Genomic DNA, 19,541 nt, shown 5'->3' with positions numbered 1-19,541 from the left:
TCCGTCCGACTCCATTTTGACACCATGGCGCGCACGAGCGATGGAACCACCAAATTGTGTCGTCTCTTAATGGTCCGATTCAAAAGTTTCGGAATAATCAAGTCATTGTCCAACATTCGTACATAGGAAACAGAAATGCTGGTGGCAATCGAAAGGGGCCCTGCAATAGATTCAGGCGGGCGGAGTCAGCCAGGCAATAGCGCCCACCGAGGGGTTGATGAGTAGTAATGTGCATGCCGCTACTGCCTAATCGTTCTTGGCTGATAAGCAACGCAACTTTGTCTTTTTTTCGGGGATTTCAACCTCATTATTCTTTTCTGTTGCCTTTGCTCAAGTCACAGTGAAGAACGAGAGGAACAAGACAAGAAGCAGCTCATTAGATTGATTGGTCCAAAGCTCGAGCGCCAGACAGAAGGCTGAGGGGGAAAAAGTTGAATAGGACAAAGATGAAAGAAAGTATACGGCGAGTTTTTATTAATGACTCGAAAAGAAGAAATCAAAAGAAATGGGATCCACGAATGATGATCCGTGCGTAGCCGACATATCTTTTGTCATCTCCAATTTCTAAATTATGAGCCAGAATCAGCCAAATAGTCCAATAAGCAAATCAACGTCTATTTCACCATTTTTAAAGAACATGAGGATTGGCTTACTATACATGGTTCAAAACTTGAAACGTCAAGTTAAGTTTCTCCATCAGAATCTTTTATCTTCACCAAACCACACAACGCTAGTCTTTTTTTAGACCACTTTTTGGCAAAGGGATGTATAGGAAAAAAAAACAAATTTTTGACAACAAAAGTTTGATTGGATTGAGTAGCTCTTGACTTGGTAAGCATCAACTGTGCTACATTTTTCCCCTTTCGTTTTGCTTTCTCCTGCAGCAACGTTTTCAATGTCTTTGAAACTCCAAAGTTCACCTCAACTCGTCGTTTCCCCCTTATGGTCTACGCCCGTTATTTTCTTTGACGCTGCTGTGCAGTTGTGTTTCTTTTTTCTTTCAAGAGATTTGGAAAACTTTTTCTTATTTTTTTTCCCCCTTTCCTTACCATAAAATAGAAAAACCTGTTTACTAATCGGCTTCCGGCGATCACGGTGGGCTGCTGCCCGGCACCAACATTATAAAACTACTTCCAAAGTAAAGACAAAAGAAAGAAAAACAAAATTGGATTGGCCCTCCGGTCGCCGGAACGACGTCCGTTCACGCGTTACAGACGATCGTCTATCGTCGAGCTCAACATTTTCAGAAACTCAATCGTACCTGTCGAAGCGAGGGTGCAGTATTAACTGCAACATTCGTAACGGTTCAATGCGGCAACCGTGGCTAGTGTGGTCTGACAAGATGTCGTACCTTCAAATTTATATCGCTGACATTTCACTTTGATTCTGTGATCTATAGTGGGCATGCACGATTAAGACCATCTATTTCAGTTTTTTAAAAAAAGACGTACGTAGATGTCTATCAGAACTTCCTAACGGTAAAAATGTTAAAAGACTAGATTGTCTTTCTTGGATTTGATAACGCTGTTTAATTCAAATCGAAGCAAAGTAGATTTCAGAAACGATTACCAACTAATTTTTTTGTTACACATTCCAAGAAATATCTCATGATCCTAAATTCAGGACAAATTTGCCATTATTATTCCGAGAAGGAGAATCAAACATTCGTTAACAATGATTGCCGAAAAAAAGTGTGTAAATCGACAAATATTTTCCGTCATAATTTTCAAATATTTAAAGAAAATGTAATAACGTTGAATATTGATATTCGTTGCTTTTGATCTCGAACACGCCTTTCATCTGTTTCCCTCGCACAAAAATAAAAATAAAAAGTGCAATAATAAAAATCCTATTATTTCGTGATGACGAAGAAAATGTAGAAAAAGAAGATAATTTCTAGCGCATTCCAACGCTACGGTTATTGATTTGACAAAGAAAAAAGGAAATTCCAATAAATCAATCTTTCATGGAAAAAAACAAAAAATTTTTCATTTCGGTTATCGAAGTCGTTACGGTGATATATTACACAAGCGGTAACAGGAAAACAGACAAAGTCCTGCTACTAAGCCAGAGATATACGTATATATAGGAACGTGACCCAATTGTGGAATTCTTTCCTCATCGGTGGTTTCCTCATCTTCCAACCGAGTCCTGTTCCTCTCAAATACAAAGACCATACATTAAAAAGATTCATGCCTGTATTTCATACGGTCTAGTCTATGGTCTGACGTGGTGGTGTATAGATCAAACTCGAGTGGAAGGAGGAGGACCAAGTGGGAGTGTCGATCGAAGAAAAAAAAGAAAAAGTGGCACGGACTCGACGACATCACCTCACATGGATGACACATGGCCTGCACACACTACAACAAAATCCTTGTGTTTGATTTTGGGCGGATGTGGTGGGATGTTGGAACTTGTCTCGTCGATGAACGAGAGGCTGTCGGTTGGAAGCTGCTCAAATTCTAGTCAACAATAAGCCGCCCGGAAATCGTCGTCTCTTTTCTCGAATCTTATTCACATCCGCCGTGTATAAATACGCAGGGTCCATCAATAAGAAGTCTGGCGATGTGGGGGTGTTTTAGAATCTTTTTAGAATCTCGTGGCCAGCTGCTGGCTGTTGCTAAATCCACCGCCGAAAATGATCGATCGAAGTACTTGGGATGAGAGGAACATGGATGGCCATTTACGCATCATTTTCAGCGGAATCGATTCAAAGGAAAAGAAATTGCTCGTCGTCGACACATTACGTGTGTGAAAGGCAATGATGGATTGCGCTTTACAGTAAAGTACAATGGGAAATAGGGGGGAGGAAAAAGGTAGGACGAGACTCAACCGACAGTTCACTCCTTTGGTCCAACATGAAAGGAGTTTTGTTTTTATCTCTTCCTTTTGCTCGACAACAGACAATCTCCCAAGAGGTTCTCGATAACACACAAGTGCACAGATGGGGCCAACTAAATCTCTCTGCTGTCTCCCTTTGACTTTGATAATCGCCACCAGGACACGGCGCATGCTGTTGGCCCCAGTGTCTCTTTGACAAAATGTAGGAAATGCGGAAAGTTTAAGGCCATTTTAGTAGGAAGAAAATGGCTGAGGTACATTGCCTACTTTTCATTCGGTACAATGTCAAACAACTGTAGAGCGAACCAGTTTGTTAAGTTATGGAGATATTTTCTAAAAAGCAATTTAAATTCCTTCAGTCCATTTATTCCTTAACAATTCGGCTGTTCATTCATTTGACACTTGATCCGTTGGCCGAATTGTTGTTTTAAAAAAATAATAAGTTGTCCTAGCTTGACACGTCATTGATTTAATCTCGCGCACAAAATTTGCATAAAATAAAAATAGAATAAGAAAAAGAAGTGAACCGGATAAGATCCACGCTAGAAAAGTGATGGGTTCGATGCCCTCGAGAATAAAAAGAAAAAGACGACGAAAGATCTTCCCACTTCTCCAAGTTAGTCGGGTTGCACTAATTTCGTCCTAACGTGACACGGACGACACATTTCCCATTTTTATCTCAAATTCCAACATTTGTTTCTCAAAAAGGAAACAATGAACACATTTCATGACAGTCCCGAAGCAGCGTCGACTTGATGCCGTAATTTACGCCTTTCCATCCATCACTTAAGATAATTCCGTTACGTCGCAGGATGCGTTTTAAAACGTTGACTAAACATTCTCGCTCCGCCCTACTCCTTCACGTCTATTAACTTATAAATACTACATTCCTTGCACGCTGAATAAGTTAATGAAGTCGAGTCCAAACTGATATGCAACGTTCAAGATATACGACTGACAAATATCTCTAAAGGAGACCTTCCAACAGATTCTAAAACTCTCATGAAATCTTTTTCGTGGGCGAAAGGAATAAGAAGAAGAGCAGCTCTGTCTGTATTCTGTAACAAGCGCAAATCCAACTGGAATGGCCCTTCAAACAGCGGCAGAAACAGGGGACCAAGAGAAATAATTGTATTAGCAGCTCGGGCGTGTTGTGTGCGCAGGAGAAGGATAACGCTTTTACGCTCCTATTTTTGTGACATGGCTGCATGCAGAAAATGCGCCAGCAACGTCGAAAATGGGTGGATCGCGCTGGAATGTGAAATGACAAGGAAAGCGAGGGCAAAGTTGCCTATGATTCCATCTCTAATTGAATCTATTCCGAGTAAAAAGCGAATCGTTTCTCGTGATTGTTGCAGAACAAATCTAATCAAGGTTTTATGATGCATCTCCTGGTTATTCATTTGTTAATTCATTCATCAAATCCGCACGACCTTTTCCCCTATTTCTTCAATTCTAATCCATTTCTTATTTACAATTTTTAGGAGAAGAGTACTGTCTGATTTCCAACCAAACTCTTGCTGGACTACAAAATGGCTGGTGCTAACGGGTTCATTTGTAGCTGCTTCGTCATTTTGCTGTCCAGTTTCTTCATCATCGTGCTCCACCAAATTTGTGCTGTTACGGCAACAGAACCCTCGTTTACCAAAATTTCCACAGGTAAAAGGACCGAGTATTTGGCCTTCCTTAATATTTCAGTAACTGATTTCTACGTGAAACAAATCCACACTGTAGATTCAAATCGATTGTAATAAGAAAAATCGATCAGTGAATGTAAAGATAGGGTTTGGCCTAACTGAGTTAAACAAAGCAGAAAAAATGTTGCATCTTCCGATCCATCAGAATTTCAAAGAGAACTCGAGAAGAGAACGGTTTTTAGCGCATGATGGATCACCCCATCCTTCACAGGACGAGATGGACTTTATCCAATGGGTAAAAGAATTCAACCAACCATGCCCCAAGCAATAATTTGTGAGATAAAAATCTTTCAAATATTTGCAAATATAAAATCGTTCAAAGCAAACGATAACGAGTTTAAGGTTTGGCTAGTTAATTTTTTTCTTTCACAAAGATGAGATTAATAGAAAAAATCATTCAGGCGTAATATCGATACACAAAAAACATGGGATCTTCAATCAACAGTAAATCCATTAAAATTCAGGTCCCGAGAATATTTTATGGAACAAATGATGGGCCTACAGTTGATTCAGTTTGACGAACGGAATCGAAAAGTCCCGAGCGACCGAGAGAGAGTTATTTCGTTCAATATGGCAAAGATCAAATGGCTGTCTAGAACAGTTGGACTGTGCAACGAAATCAGCTGTGGATCACTTTGACCTTTACGGCCAATCAATCTGCTGCTGATGTTGTGTTTCGGAGTGCAAGCCACTTTGAGTTTGAATCTTTGATCTTTCAGAACAGGGAGCCGCACCGGTGGAAAAGTACACAGTACGGTGATGCGCTTTCATCTGCATCTTGATGAATATGCAACCGTTATCTATGCAAGTTCACGATCACAATGAATAATCAGCACGCGCAGACTACCAGAAAAGATCCGTGAAATGAAAACCGTAATGCTCACTGGATTCATTTATACCCGATTGTGCGATATTACCGCCTGCTCTAAATAGATTTTACACAATTTCTGGCGTAATAAGTATCTATAAATTTGAATTCGAAATATCAAAATCTGCAAAAGTCGAAAGAAATCTATGATGGGACATAACCTTTAAATGCAAAGAAAATTTCAAATAGTTTGAAATGTATTGAAGTAGAAAAAAAAAACAAGTTTTACATCAAGCGGTTCTGGTCTTATCCAGCTTGTGTTTTCAAGTTATTCTCCCATTGATCGTCCGACAAGTTGCCAGTTCTGGGAAGAGTCTTGAGCCATCGGAAATGAAACGAATGGAATTATTTGGTCTCATAACCAAATACTTAATGAATCACCATTCGTCAAAGGGTGTCAGAACTTTTCTACATTAATCAGAAGGCGCAGGAATATTACTGAGAGCTGAGAGCACTATGTGAAGCATCCATTTCTAGTGGTAAATAATGAAACCACATCATTGATGACGAATGATCAACACGATCGTCATGAATGTCGGAGATGAATGCAACATTTGACAGTTTCCCTTTAGAATGCACACAATAATAACTAGTACAGTCCGATTTTAACAACAGCCATTTGCATTGAATATTCATTCCAGATGTTGATAAAAACAAGCAAATCGTCGTCGTGGCTGCTGGAACAGCTCATCCACGATCTCTGACCGCTCCTCTTTCGTCTAGTGGCGTGGCCGTCGAGTTGGAGGAGCTCCTTCCTGAGACGATGGAAAACGGCACCACCAATCACATGATCATCTTACAGGGCGAGACCGTCCTCCTTCCGTGCAAGGCCTACAGCCTCGGACAGCGAACGGTAAATATAATTCCCCCCCCCCCTCATCACGAATTCTTTTTGACTACGAAATGAGAAATCGATCGGCATGACGAATGGAACGCCATTTCCATTCGGCACTTACGGTCCTATCGGAATAGACCATGGAGAATGTCGGTGGTAAAGTGTAGTAGTACTTACACTAGCCTACTGAATGAACTGCATCTGGGAACTAAATCGAATCAGGGGAAAACTGCTCATAAAATGTTTTCGCTGCCAGCGGCTGCTGTCGTTGTTGTGGCAACGTCATCACTCACGTCAATATCGGACTTTGACCTTCACGCAATTCCTTTAGTCGCCTGCACCGGCGAAACAAAAGAGCATTTTAAAACACAAACTCCAGTTTTCTTGGGACCCATCCAAACGCAGAAAATGGAAACGCAAAAGCTTTAAATCAGCTAATAGCTAAACTATTGCTTGTTGATTTAAGATTTATGTCTTTACCATTACTCGATTCACATTCACAATTTTGAATTGCACCAAACTGTTCTGGAGATATTTCCTGCAACTTCTTGTATAAAATCACTCGGTTGGAGAATCAATAATAATATCCGTCTTCAGGATATCGATTTCTTCGTTGTTGTTTGCAAAAGTTTGGGAAAAATAGGCAAACACAATGAAAAACAAACAAATAAATATTTGACAAAACTCTCCTTCTAAAAAAATAAATAAAGCAAGCCCCATAGCGCCTCATTAAAATTCGCGTGGCAAGACTTCCCGTGTCCAAATGCAGCAATCTGTAGAGATGTAACTTGAATAAGAGTTTACGGCAAAACGATACGACTAAAGGAAATCAGAGACGGATGATACTTCTGGGATTTGTGGCCATAAGAGAGCAAATTAAGAGCCATCACGGTTACAAGTTCATTGGCCCCATCGGAAAATACTTACGAATAAAGTACAGAACATTGTTTTCGCATCACATTTCTTTCCTTTTAATCAGTGGTGCTGAAACTAGTAGATCTACAAGCCAAAGAAAATGCTCATTGTGCTCATTTCTAGAGAATTGCATAACAGGATGCGGGATGTCTCAGCAAAAAAGGCACAATTAAAAGACTAATGAACTTTGAAATAAACGTATGCAGCACGCCGGCATACGAGACGACTACGAAATCCCAATCCTGGTAATTTAAAACGGACGCGTGACTTTAAGCCCCTTTCATTTCACTCAGCTCGGAGAAGATTCCGTCACACCTAATGGGGCGGATGTCAGACGAGTGTCAAGTTAAAGTTGACGTTCCATTTCGTTGGGTTCAGCCGGTAACTTTTGATCAACTTGCCTAGCGAGAGGTTAATAAGGACACTGAATTTCAAGTTCAACAATAAATTGAAAATACTTTTTTTTTTAAAGAAAACACCTAGCTGCAAGGGAATTACTGACAAAGTCAATTGTAGATAATATGGGAGTACGGAGATACTTAAGGTCGTCGAGGAACAAGAAAATTACTACCCTGCAGCTGAAAGGCACAATCAAAGGAGAAACACATACTACATTTACATTTTCGCCCAGAATATTAGGTAATTAAAAGTAATTACATTCTGAATTTTACGTTAAACAAAAAAAGAGAACGTAAAGTCTGTAAAGAAGATTGACATTAAGAAAGTTTTACATGTCAAAAGAGACAGGTTAAACACACTGTTTGGGCAATGTTTGCAGCACAAACACAAAAGCAATGATGGAACGTCATTCAAATAAACGTATTTGTCGCACGCAACCAAAAACAAACAAATGAATTCTATCCTGTTTGTTGCTACACAACATCGAGACAAAAAACGAAGGTATCGACTGAAGAAGAGGAACTCCCACCATCATCATGGATCGATAACGTGTGTGAACGAAAACTTGTTGAACACGGAACACACATTTCAGTTATTCAGGGCACTAAAACATTTCCTTGTAAAATATCTCAAGTATTGCAACAAGAAAAAAGTATAAAATAATATACTTTCCCATTTCGTGTAATTTCTGTCATATCAGAACATCAGAGTCACGTCATACCAGAGCAACTAGAAGTTGACGGTAACAATTAATCAAAGTGCGAATGGAAAAAAGAGTACAAGTCATTTCTCATCCTCAACCGTTATTATTTGTCGTCTACAAAATAAACCAGGGATTTATTGGAAGTCACTAGGGGGTAGACAAGAGTCGATGACGGTTACAAAACTTTGTCGCGTTGTTTTTCGAAGGTCTAATTCATGTCTGGATAAAGTTATCGTCTGCGAGCCCATGTTTAACCGCAGTTTGCTTGGTTCGCGTAGAGACAACTTACTTGTACATAACTAAAGGCAATAAAAAAGGCAATTAGATGAAACGTCCTGTCATAACTGCGGGAATGATGGCAGGGAAACTATTCCGCTCATTCTCTTGATGGATTAGAGCTATTATGTGCAACACAGGCTGGAGGCCATGCATTGATATTCCACCATATCCGCACGCAGCTGTTCCGACTCTTTTCATCCGTGTTTTTTCACTCATTTACCGCAGTCGACGACATGACAGTTGGGACGCAAAAACAAGACGCCAAGATTTGGCCGGCAGCTCATCGCAATTAATTGGATCGGGATAATAACAAAATCTCTTAGATCCCTGGCAATGGACTTTTAGATGAAATGTGTGCAAAACTTTTCTTCGCAGAACTATTTGGTACACGCAGAACGCACGCACAAGCCTTAAACAAATAACCAATGTTTCGGAAGCCATCGTCATCAACGCAAGACTATCAAAAAGGTTCCATTACTCTGGGTACAATCAAAAAAAGTTTCTCTCCTATAAAATATAAAAATCGAGCGAATAAGGTCGAACCGATTCGTTCTTCTACAATCCTTCCTGTCAGAACAACTTTTAACTACAATATGCTGAGGGCTGATTCTTCTCAATTGTTGATTCTTCTTCTTGTGGCAGATGTTAAACAAAGTTATCAAACGGATCGGTAGAAAGAAAAAGAATTCAAGAGGTCAAAAGCGAAAAAACAAGAGTCGGAGAGGAGAAACTAGGGAAGCGCCGCTAGGCAAAGAAAATAGAATTTTAGGTTTTTCAAAAAATCGATTGAGATCGACAATCAGCGTTTCTTTCTTTTCCCGTCTCCCTTCTACGTTCGATAGCGTTGTCTAGCTGGATAGCAAATTGTCAAAAGCGAGAGAAAGTGTACGTTGTCGTCAAAAGTCCCGCAACCACTAAAACGATTCTAAAGATAGCCTAAAGCCTAGAGCCAACATCTTTTTCTTCTCGTATTTGCTCACATTCTACGGGAAATGAAAGCGTGACGCGTCTATTGTGTCAAGATGCCCACACAAATAATAATAATAGATGACAATGCGTCATCACTTTAATCCTTTTACCTTTTCTGGTCAGTTGGCGTCACTGCAAAGACGGAAGTGTGAACGGGAACCAAAAAGCCTCACAAATCACTCTTGTTTTTCTCGGAAACTTTTAAGTAAAGGTGTTTTAAAATGTTCCGTTTCGTCGAAAAGCAACTCGTAGAAAATTCGGTAGGTTCACAATGAGGTCATTAGAACTTGGCACCAAGACAAATTTTAATTTGAAAATTAGATTAAAAACTACACGCCTCCTCAAGCTTCGTCGCTTCCCAACTGATACAATTTTACCGAAGCACTGGTTCTATTTTGAAATACACCCACCAATTCATCTTCAATCATTTGTTATGTTGGAGAATGACGGAACCTTAATTAAAGTTATGTTAAAGAACTTGGCACTAAACCAAGAACTGCCGGTGTGGAGGCAAGACCCTCTTGGTAGAAAAAAATTGTGTCACAAAGTTGCACTTCGCTTTGAGGGTTTCAAATTCAAATATTTCTGAATTTGATTTTTTACCCACAGTCAAAGTTGTGAGATAAAAAAACAGGCTTGATGGCCTGATGACGCGTGAGCTGTTTAATGAACCCTGACTGAGAAAAACAAAAACCAGCGTGATAAAACAGTTTCAGCCAACTGCATGGCCCAGGAATAATCGTACTCCATACTACATGACGATTTAAAATCAACGTCACCAAATAGTCCAAACAGAAAAATAGAGATGAATTTGTCCTACCTTTAAGCCTGGGAAATACAGCCAGGCATCCACAAGTTCTCCAACCGCTGAAATGTTGAATCCGCCAGGAGGGATAGGAAAAACCGAGTCCTCGTGAATACACCCACATTCACATGAGCGTACACGAGGACATTTAAAAAAAGGGGAATTGAAGAGATCCTTAAGTCGGTCGACACAGGAAATTTCTCCAATTAAACGGGATGCTGTTTATCTAAAAAGAACAAATATAAAACAATGAGTAACAAACGAACAACAACGAGTGTTTACAGAAACAATAACAAGCAAGGAAAAGTTGCAAATAATTGTTGTACTAAGTAGGAGAATTGAAGGTCATGCATCATTCAAAAATCTGGCAGGTCATATGCAGTTTAAAAAAGTGATGAAAATTATTACCTCAGCGATGATACTGGATTGTTGCTGATGACAGGAGATCATCAGTCAATATGACTAAAGGTCCAGCACAAGCAAAACTTTGCTGTTACGATGGCTGGCTCAAGCCTGAAATCTGCACAGAGGAAAAGGTTACATGAAGCGCAAACAAACTGCCATTCATCGACAAAGGGATAAATAATGCTTGTCAGCAATAACAATTTACACACTTGTAACAAGTTGAGGTTTTGCTATTTAAGCTCCCATAGTCATCCCATTTTTTTTCACAGTTTATACCTGCCAAACAGCATGGAAAGCATGGAACACATGGAAAGCTGCAGTCCTACACCAATGCTGCGACACCAAAGTTGACATGACGATGATCTCATTTTTTTAAATTTTATTTTCGTTCACCCATGTCCAAAATAGTGATCGTTCCGTTTTTCTCTGATATCTCAGTGTCTTTCTAGACGAAACTTCTGATTGAAACGAAAACGACAGCAGACGACACTAATCTTCCAATTTGCAATGTTTAAGATATCGATTACAATTTATTAAAAATCGACTCCCTCCCCTAAATCTAGACAAAAAAAAACGATAAAAGCGGGAACTAATAAATTTTAATTTGTTTAAGATTAAATATTACACGCCTCCGCACGCTTTGTCACTTCCTAACTGAAACTATTTCACCGATCGAATCACACCCACGATTTCACCTTTATTTGTTTTGTTGGAAATAAATAAGTCGAGAGTGACGGTAATCAAAGTATTCAAAATCAACCATTTTCTCGCAATCGATTTTTATCTCCATCCCTCTTGTTGGGTCGGAATTCAGATCAAGACCCAACAAAAGGGTTCCATTTTTCTTGCAATTTGCTTTTCTTTCCATCCCTTTTGTGCTTTTTCATACCCAATCCCAACTAAAATGAATTTAAAAAATTTTAACCGTTTTATTTAGTACAATTTCATAACAGATAATATGGACTAGAGAGAAAATTTTGAAAAATCGTCGTCTGTTATTTGAAACTTTGTTGCATTAATTAACAGATAAGGGGGATAAAAAAAGAAGCGAAAAATGAGACTGTCACGACAACGTTGGAAACAACATTTGCATATTAAGATGTTCAGCATCTTTTTACTTGTTTTACAATTGAAAATTACCAGAGTGATCGCTCAGCGATCACGATAGGTAATTGGAATTGTACTAGGAAGAAATGAGAGAGACCCTAAGGGTGTAGACTTATTTTATTTAGCACTTCAAAGAAAAAATGAAGGCCGTCTAGCCTTCCTCGACCGCGGCACGCCCCCTTTTCCTCAGACTTATTTTGAGAATAACGGGGGTGCGCGTGTCAAAAAATTACATTTCATGAGAAAACATTTGACAAGAATGTAACATGAACCAAGAGATATCGAGGCATAAAAAACTGGCTATTAGCCAGAAAAAGCCGATTGCAAGAAAAACAGAATAGGCCGACATGGCCTTTCGTAACATAATTGAACGTAAAGAACAAAGTTGGGCTGAGTTTTGGTGCGCCTTCACGCCTTCACGCTTCACGAGGTGCTCGAAATCGAAACGCTCCTCTCCGGCCCTTCTTGGCTTGACTGTCCGGCTGGACACTGGGATAAGGCAGGCTGCAACATTAAGCAAACTGAAATTGACAGAAATGAGAAGGGAGGATGCGGGTGGGATATAAGACCCTTAGGGTCTCTCTCATTTCTTCCTAGTACAATTCCAATTACCTATCGTGATCGCTGAGCGATCACTCTGGTAATTTTCAATTGTACAGCGGAATTCATTCCGCTCAACCCTAAGGGTGACTTTAAAGCTTAAGCATCGGCCATAGCCGATGTTGCGAATGTTGCTGGTGTTCTGCGATTGTAGAATCTTATGAACGTTATTTGGATGGCCCAAATGTACGCTTGCCATAATTTGTCGATAAAAAGGCCCCTGGTAACGGCCAGTGACGAAGCCGCACTATGCGTCAAGTGGGCTCTGCATCTTTTAGTATAAATTCCAGCCCCTTTTGAGATTGAGTTGCCAATTACGGCACGAAAAAGGACGAAGAGAGCGATAGGCGACCTGCCCTCTTAAATCGGTGGTCTACCGATACTTGCGCGATTTAGATCAAATCGTAACGCCGCTACTGATAAGCAAGGCCACTGACAACGGCCAGTGACGTGACGAAGCCTCACTTCCCGCCAAGTGGGCGATGTATATTTTCGCATCAATTCCGGCCTTTAACGAAACGGTTTAAAAACCACCTACTGATTGTCTTGCCGAATACGGCACGAAAAGAGAAAAAGAGAGAGATGGACAACTTGCCTTCTTTAATCGGTGGTCTACCGATACTCGCGCGATTTAAATGAAATCGTAACGTCGCTATTGCAAGGTGTTGAGATCGGCATGCTGAAAATGTGAAAGTTTGCAACGGACCTTCACAGTGCCTTGCGAGGCTCAAAAAGAGAGAGAGGCTAATTTGATTCTCTGTCCGTCTGGCCGACGAGAAGGTGACGGAGGCTCTCTCGGGCAACTTTACCAAGGTAGTGAGAGCCAGCAGGGTAGGCCGAACTAACTTTTCCGGATAAGTGGGCGATAGAAGCTCATTCCTGCCCGACGAGGGCATAAACTGAAAGCTTAGACTGGACATGGCGTGCAACTGGGCTGGCTAGACTGGTACAGAGTCTAAATTGCTACATCAGGAATCGATATTCCGCCACAAACACCACAATTGATCAACAACTGGTCAACACATCCGCCAGGAGAGGTTCGATATCTGGCTGATATAGAACTTGCCCGTCGTACGATCACCTGCTGCGAGCGGCTGCGAGCTACCAGGCGACTAAATTCCGAGCGCCGGTTCCGGATAATTTGAAGAATGATATGTTCCAGGAAGCGGTGACATATCGGCGTATAACTCCATACCTCTAGAAAACGAGAGATCATGGCAGTGTCTAATCCGAATCGCTAGCTTTAGCTTCTCGCTTCAGCTTCAATCCGTCTCGCCTTGCCCAAACGGTTGTGAGAGCGGCGGAAATCGATCCGCCGCCTTTTTAGCGTAGCTGTCTAGCTAATCTCCACCGAGTTACTCAGAAAAGAACAGGATCCAACGCAACCGATGCTGAGACTGTTGATAGTCGGTTGAAAGCTGAAATCAGCAGCAGCGTGGTGAGACTCAGCCGCGCGCCTGTTTCTCAATCATCTCGTCGGTACTTGCGCCACAGCGCTTTCCCCGGGGGCCCGCAACTCAAAAAGTACACATTTGATACGGCATCCGACACGATTCGCGACGTTGCCGAGCAACGTCCGGCCGCTGCGAGTCGATTTCGGCTGGTGTTCAAGGAAGTGACGTCTTCTGGCTACCCGATCGACCTCGCGTCGTGCCAAAATGCCACCACCAGCAGCCCCAACACGGTGGGCTTCTTTATGGCCGTCATTTCTACGCCGGGTTACTTTGACAAACGAGAAGTCATCCGCAAAGGCGTTAAGCCGATCTGCCCGGCAGAATAGCAACCGGCTGCTGCACCCGTCGTCGTTCAACTGGTAGGCCACGGTTTCGTCGTCACATTGCCCAAGAAAGCGACATTCAAAAGCGGGTCGAAACTAGAAAGCGCCACCCACGGCGACATTTTGCAGGTGAACGTGATTGGAACCTACTTCGATTTGACGCGCAAAGTCACAGCGGCTTCAACTGGATCGACAGCTGTTGCACGTAAGCCCATTTCGTCCTACGACGACGTCTAAGTCAACGTCCACAACTTGATGGCCGTCTTCAAGAGTTCGAATTCGTCGCGCGAGTTCATTTACGGCAACTCGGCCGACGGCCTAGTGCGCAGGGGTAAACAATAGCTGTATTAATAACCGCTCGCAGCTCGCTTTTTGGGCCCGTTTAAGATCAAAATGTCTTCTGCCTATCGGACAAGTCGGATACTTGTCACCGCAAAACTGAAAATGGCTCAGATTTTTTGGAACGAAAAATCTGGGAGCTTTGGTGCGACAGATATTAGGCAATTTTCTAATGACGACAGAAGCCCGAGGCACTTCCGCTGAGATTAATTTAAGGTGCACGACTTGATTGTCTTTCCAGACGTCGAGGGTTCGGATATGTGTAGCGTACTTCCGCCTTTTTTAGGAAACAGGCGATGGAGCGATGACCACGGCGATGGCCCGCTATTCTACTCCGCCTGCCTTCTCCACCTCGAGCAACGTGGCGGTGATTGAAACGTCATCGCAAAAAAGGCTCTAATTCGTTATAGTTTAAAAATTGAAATGAAAAATCCGGGAGCTTTGATGCGACAGTTACTAGGCGATATTTAAGGACAACAGAAGCCCCCGAGGCACTTCCGCTGCGATCAAGATTTAACGTTCAGGGATCGTTTTTTTTTTTTTTTTTCAAGAAGCCAAGGGTTCGGATTCGTGTAACGTACTTCCGGCTTTTTTGGAGGCAAGCGATGGAGCGATAACCACTGCGATGGCCCGCTATTCTACTCCGCCTGCCTTCTCCACCTCAAACGACCGGATCTGGTCCGTAACACAACGTGGTGGTGATTAAAACGAACGTCGTCGCCAAAAAGGCTCTGATTTGTGGTAATAATTAAAAATCTTGAAGCCTTGTTAAGCCAGATACTAGGCCATCTTTTTAAACAACAACAGAAGCGCCAAGGCACTCCCACTGTGATTAAAAGTTAAGGTGCGGATCTTTAATCGTCTTTCAAGAAATCAAAAGGCTGGATTGAATGAAACGTACCGTCATACCTCCGCGACTTTCTTGTAGTCAAGCGATGGAGCGAATGTTCAAGCTAACTATCGGTTCTGGCTTGAAACGCTGTCGCGATTGAGACGAAATATTAGGTGGCTCGAAACGCACCCGCCTAATATTCGAACGCCTCGGGGCATTGGCAGCAGCGGCCGCCGCGGCTACTCCCGATGCTTGAGCCAGGATGTTCAGCGCTGCTTATAAGAATCTGTTGGTAGGCAGAATGCTCGGCAGAAAGAAGCGCGCTTTCTGCCTGTGTCGAACGCGTTTTGAATCATCCAAAAAATAGTTTGCCGACGGCTCGGCGAACGCGATCACCGCATTCCGACGCTCTCTGGTTATGAAAGCATAAGCGCGTCCCTATTGCTGGGGAACGACCTGCACTGGCTCTTAACCGCTTACTTGTCCGGCAGGGAACGCAGCTGAGTGTAAAGGTCCGCAAGTGTCTGCGCGATAGGCCTATACATAGTTTTAATTACAGCTATAAGCAACGACTCATGTTCTGCGTTGATAGATTTTAGCGAGGTCTTGTACGATTTTAGGAGAACCCGGCGGGTAATCCAATTATCCGACCCACCATCTTAAAAAAGTAATCCAATCCCTCCACCTCAAGCTTGGGAAGTTATCAAAGAAAAGTTGGTGTCGCATCATCGAGAGAAAACTCTTTCGAGATTGCTTTCGACATGTCGGTGGATCAGCACGGTCGTCCTAAAAAATTTAAATCTCAACGGAGATGGTTTTAGGAGCTGAAGGTGGTCGCGAACCTGAGATACTGGGGAGCATCACCTCCTCAAATGGTGCTGTGACTACTCGGTCTTCTACAGGGGCCGGAACTAGATCCACTACCTCCCGTACTGCTGCCGAATCACTAGCTGTGGCCGCTGTCGCACAAGATGTGGCTTCCGCCCTTACTGCTCCTTTTCTTCAACTACTCGCTCTTCTGGTAGGCAACAGCCTACTACTACTTTCTATCAGAGTGGTCTTGCTCCTCGTGAACCACTTGATCGCTGATCGGTACGATAGCAAGCGAAGTCTTTTCTGCAAGAGAGGAAATTGTTCCGGTACTCGTTGGGGTAGGGGGAACGATTATCTAACGCGTTGGTCTCGCAATTCTAGTTCTACGCGACTAAAACGAACGTCTCTCCCATCGCCATAACGATAAGCCAGTCTCTGTATCGCAATGAAACCATCTTGGTCGAAACGATAGCTGTAACCATCATCATCATAGCAGCAACCGTCGTCGCTAGCTATACCAATAGAAACCGTTTCTGCATACCCTCTCTTGTCGTCGCGCCGGCTACTGCTGACCTGATTGACTCCCACGAAACGGTCGTCGAAAGGGGGCACAAGGCCGAAACCCTCAGGTCCCAAAAAACAGAAACGTCAAGATTGTACTTGTCCAGCAGCGGTGAACGTAACGAAAATCGAACGAGAAAGAGCGACGGGTGAGCGGGGTCTTACTTGAAAATCAAGATGATTGGTGATGATGGAGGACGGCTACGCAATTCACGATCGTGTGTTCTATCGCACTCGAGCCTAGGTTGTTCGAAAAAGCAACGTGGCTCGAAAAACTGGCCATCGAAAAATTCACAAAACGATGGGCGATATCTATAGACATTCTATATACGCGTGTTACTTGTAACAGAGCAAAAATAAGTCTGAGGAAAAGGGGGCGTGCCGCGGTCGAGGAAGGCTAGACGGCCTTCATTTTTTCTTTGAAGTGCTAAATAAAATAAGTCTACACCCTTAGGGTTGAGCGGAATGAATTCCGCTGTACAATCACGGGGAACATGTTGTTGACGTCAGCAACGACACGAGTTTTCCCTTTCGGCGTCTTCCTGTTTCCTGGGCTCTCAAAAGTCAAAAGATTCGGATGTGTTTGCTTGTTTCTCGATATCCGATTTCGTTGTTTGGATCTGGTTATTGGTGTACACTGTATATCTTCCTTGACAACGCCGTTGATGGACAAGAAGGTTTGATTTTCCTACGTGACGGTTGAAACCTTGCAGGTTTGTTTGACTTGCTGCAAATCAGCAGAGTCGTCTCGTATCAAATCTTTTTTTTTTCTTTTTGTTACACCTTTCTGATCAACTCCAATCGGTTTTCAAGTTGATAATTTAACGATCCTTCTTCTTAGTTCCTTCTTAGCAGCTTGTCTGGAGTCTCTCGCTTCCCTTGTTCACTTGCAACTTGAAAATCTTGAGACGTTGTGACGTGTGGCGGATCATTAATAATTATTAAGAGGAAAGGAAGGGGGTCCATCGAAAGTGCAGATGACAGTTTAAGGATTCCGGGAAGATAATCGCGTATCAAAGTCCACTGTACAGTATCGGAGGAATTAAATGCGACGCACTTAGAAAACTCTGGCAAAAACGTACGAGGACGAGGTGAGTGGAACGATATATGCCGGCAACAATCCACAGCCAAATAATCTTAAAGCTACAATTTTAAAAAAGCTTCGCCATAACAACAAAATTGAGTCAAAAATTTCACTGCACAATTAAATTTATAAGCAAAAAGAAGAGGAGTTGTACGGATGCTACTTGTTACTTAACGCGACTTTAGTTCTAACCGAACCACTTTGTTGATTTGTGGCAACTGGGTCGTTAATATGCACAGGCCATCAGTTTCCTCGACTGCGTTTTCGTTCCAGAAACCAACCGGTCGTCAGTTATGGAAATGTTCCCGGTGCATTACGACTGTCATCCTCGTCGTGCTGAATAACCTATGACCCTCCATGTGCCTAAATATGCTCCATATTCCAATGTTAACGGAAGATGAGGTGAAATTTCGCGTGAGTTTAACAAAACTTTGTCGCCAGTCAAAAGGCGAAACAGAATCCCAACGCACATTCACAATGTATGTACAATTTTAATTGCGATACAAGCAGATGACATTTTGTGGTTCTGGACTTTACGCTCAGCTTTGATTGTCCTGTTCAGGATTGCCACCGACACATTGCCCTTTTCAGGATTCCATAAGCGACACATTTGATTATTGATTGATGGAATAAAACGCGGCTAATGAATTCTAATTTCCCCATTTGGTTGTCACTTTTGCGACAGGTTTCGTGGATTCGGCGGAGAGATTGGCACATCATGTCGTCCGGCAGTCACATCTACACGGCCGACAGCCGTTTCAGCGTCCTCAACCGGCCCGGCTCACCCGACTGGATTCTGATGCTCAAATCGCCGCAACTCTACGATTCCGGCACCTATGAATGTCAGGTAAATAAAGAAAACGTGAATCAATAAAAGGGAAAATACGACTGGGCTCTCGATGAAACGGGTGTTGGTAGAACGTGATCCCGTTGACAATCCAGCAGTCATCCATGACCATCAGAGACAAAAAATCTGACATGACGTCATCACTCGTTTATTTGTTTTTACTTCCTTTCCTTGGCAACCGGGTATTTCTTTTTCACGCTCTAATGAATCGTCCCGTCAAGTTGATTCTGGTCCAGCAGTTCCTGGCTCTCCGTTCGACGCCGTCCATCCATGATTCAGTTCGAGTTTTTTTTTTCTAGTGAATGCATAGGACAGTGAGTATGGGCGTACATGTATAAATGGAAGAGCAACTGAATGGGGAGACACACCATTCTGGTGGATGTTGTAAAAGAGGCGAGAAAAGAAAATAAGAAAAGGAAGTGCATTTGTGTACGAATCTGAGATCCGATTCGGCCGCGTTCGGCCGTGTATGAAAACGTGACGATCCCACCAATAACTCATTCACGCTGAACGAAACCCCTCGAAATCAAACAAAAGGAACAAATATGCCAAAACACTTTAGAATTATCACAAAATGTCACACAAGAAATGTGAATTATATTGACGGTATTTGAATTATTATTTTCCTACTGACGCAGATAGCGGGCGGACAGGGACAAGTTTCGCACTTTGTCGAACTTTTAGTCTGGGCGCCGGTAGCGTCGGTCGTCGAGGGCAGTGAACACCACGTCGAAGCCGAGAGCAACATCCAACTGCATTGCAAACTCTACCCAGAAGCCAACAATTTCCATATTAACAACAACAACGAGACCAACCGAGAACAGCAGACGGCATATCACCAGTTGTCGTTACCCGCGGTACGTCA

The 19,541-nt window shown here is 42.5% G+C and overlaps 1 protein-coding gene and 1 long non-coding RNA gene across 6 annotated transcripts in view; one reads left to right on the top strand and one right to left on the bottom strand.

Moving 5' to 3' along the window:
• LOC124341979 overlaps positions 1 to 19,541 on the top strand; it is a 31,687-nt gene that overhangs the window by 9,163 nt on the left and 2,983 nt on the right. For 3 of the 5 annotated variants that reach the window (XM_046794935.1, XM_046794933.1, XM_046794932.1), the window contains exons 2-5: positions 4,326 to 4,500; positions 6,048 to 6,259; positions 18,515 to 18,676; positions 19,315 to 19,533. In XM_046794935.1, the coding sequence (XP_046650891.1) occupies positions 4,374 to 4,500; positions 6,048 to 6,259; positions 18,515 to 18,676; positions 19,315 to 19,533 (720 nt within the window). In that variant the 5' untranslated portion in view covers positions 4,326 to 4,373. Of the gene's footprint in view, positions 1 to 4,325; positions 4,501 to 6,047; positions 6,260 to 17,240; positions 17,423 to 18,472; positions 18,677 to 19,314; positions 19,534 to 19,541 lie in introns of those variants that run through there. The other 2 variants (XM_046794936.1, XM_046794937.1) reach the window with 2 other exon arrangements.
• On the bottom strand, positions 11,923 to 17,224 carry LOC124341982. The gene is made up of 2 exons (XR_006918697.1): positions 12,436 to 17,224; positions 11,923 to 12,344 (listed from the first exon to the last, which is right to left on the bottom strand). It is a non-coding gene; the product is annotated as an uncharacterized LOC124341982 (long non-coding RNA).

Source organism: Daphnia pulicaria, chromosome 6 (genome assembly GCF_021234035.1).
Source record: "Daphnia pulicaria isolate SC F1-1A chromosome 6, SC_F0-13Bv2, whole genome shotgun sequence".
Classification (NCBI taxonomy): domain Eukaryota; kingdom Metazoa; phylum Arthropoda; class Branchiopoda; order Diplostraca; family Daphniidae; genus Daphnia; species Daphnia pulicaria.
This window is presented reverse-complemented; position numbering and strand designations above follow the sequence as displayed.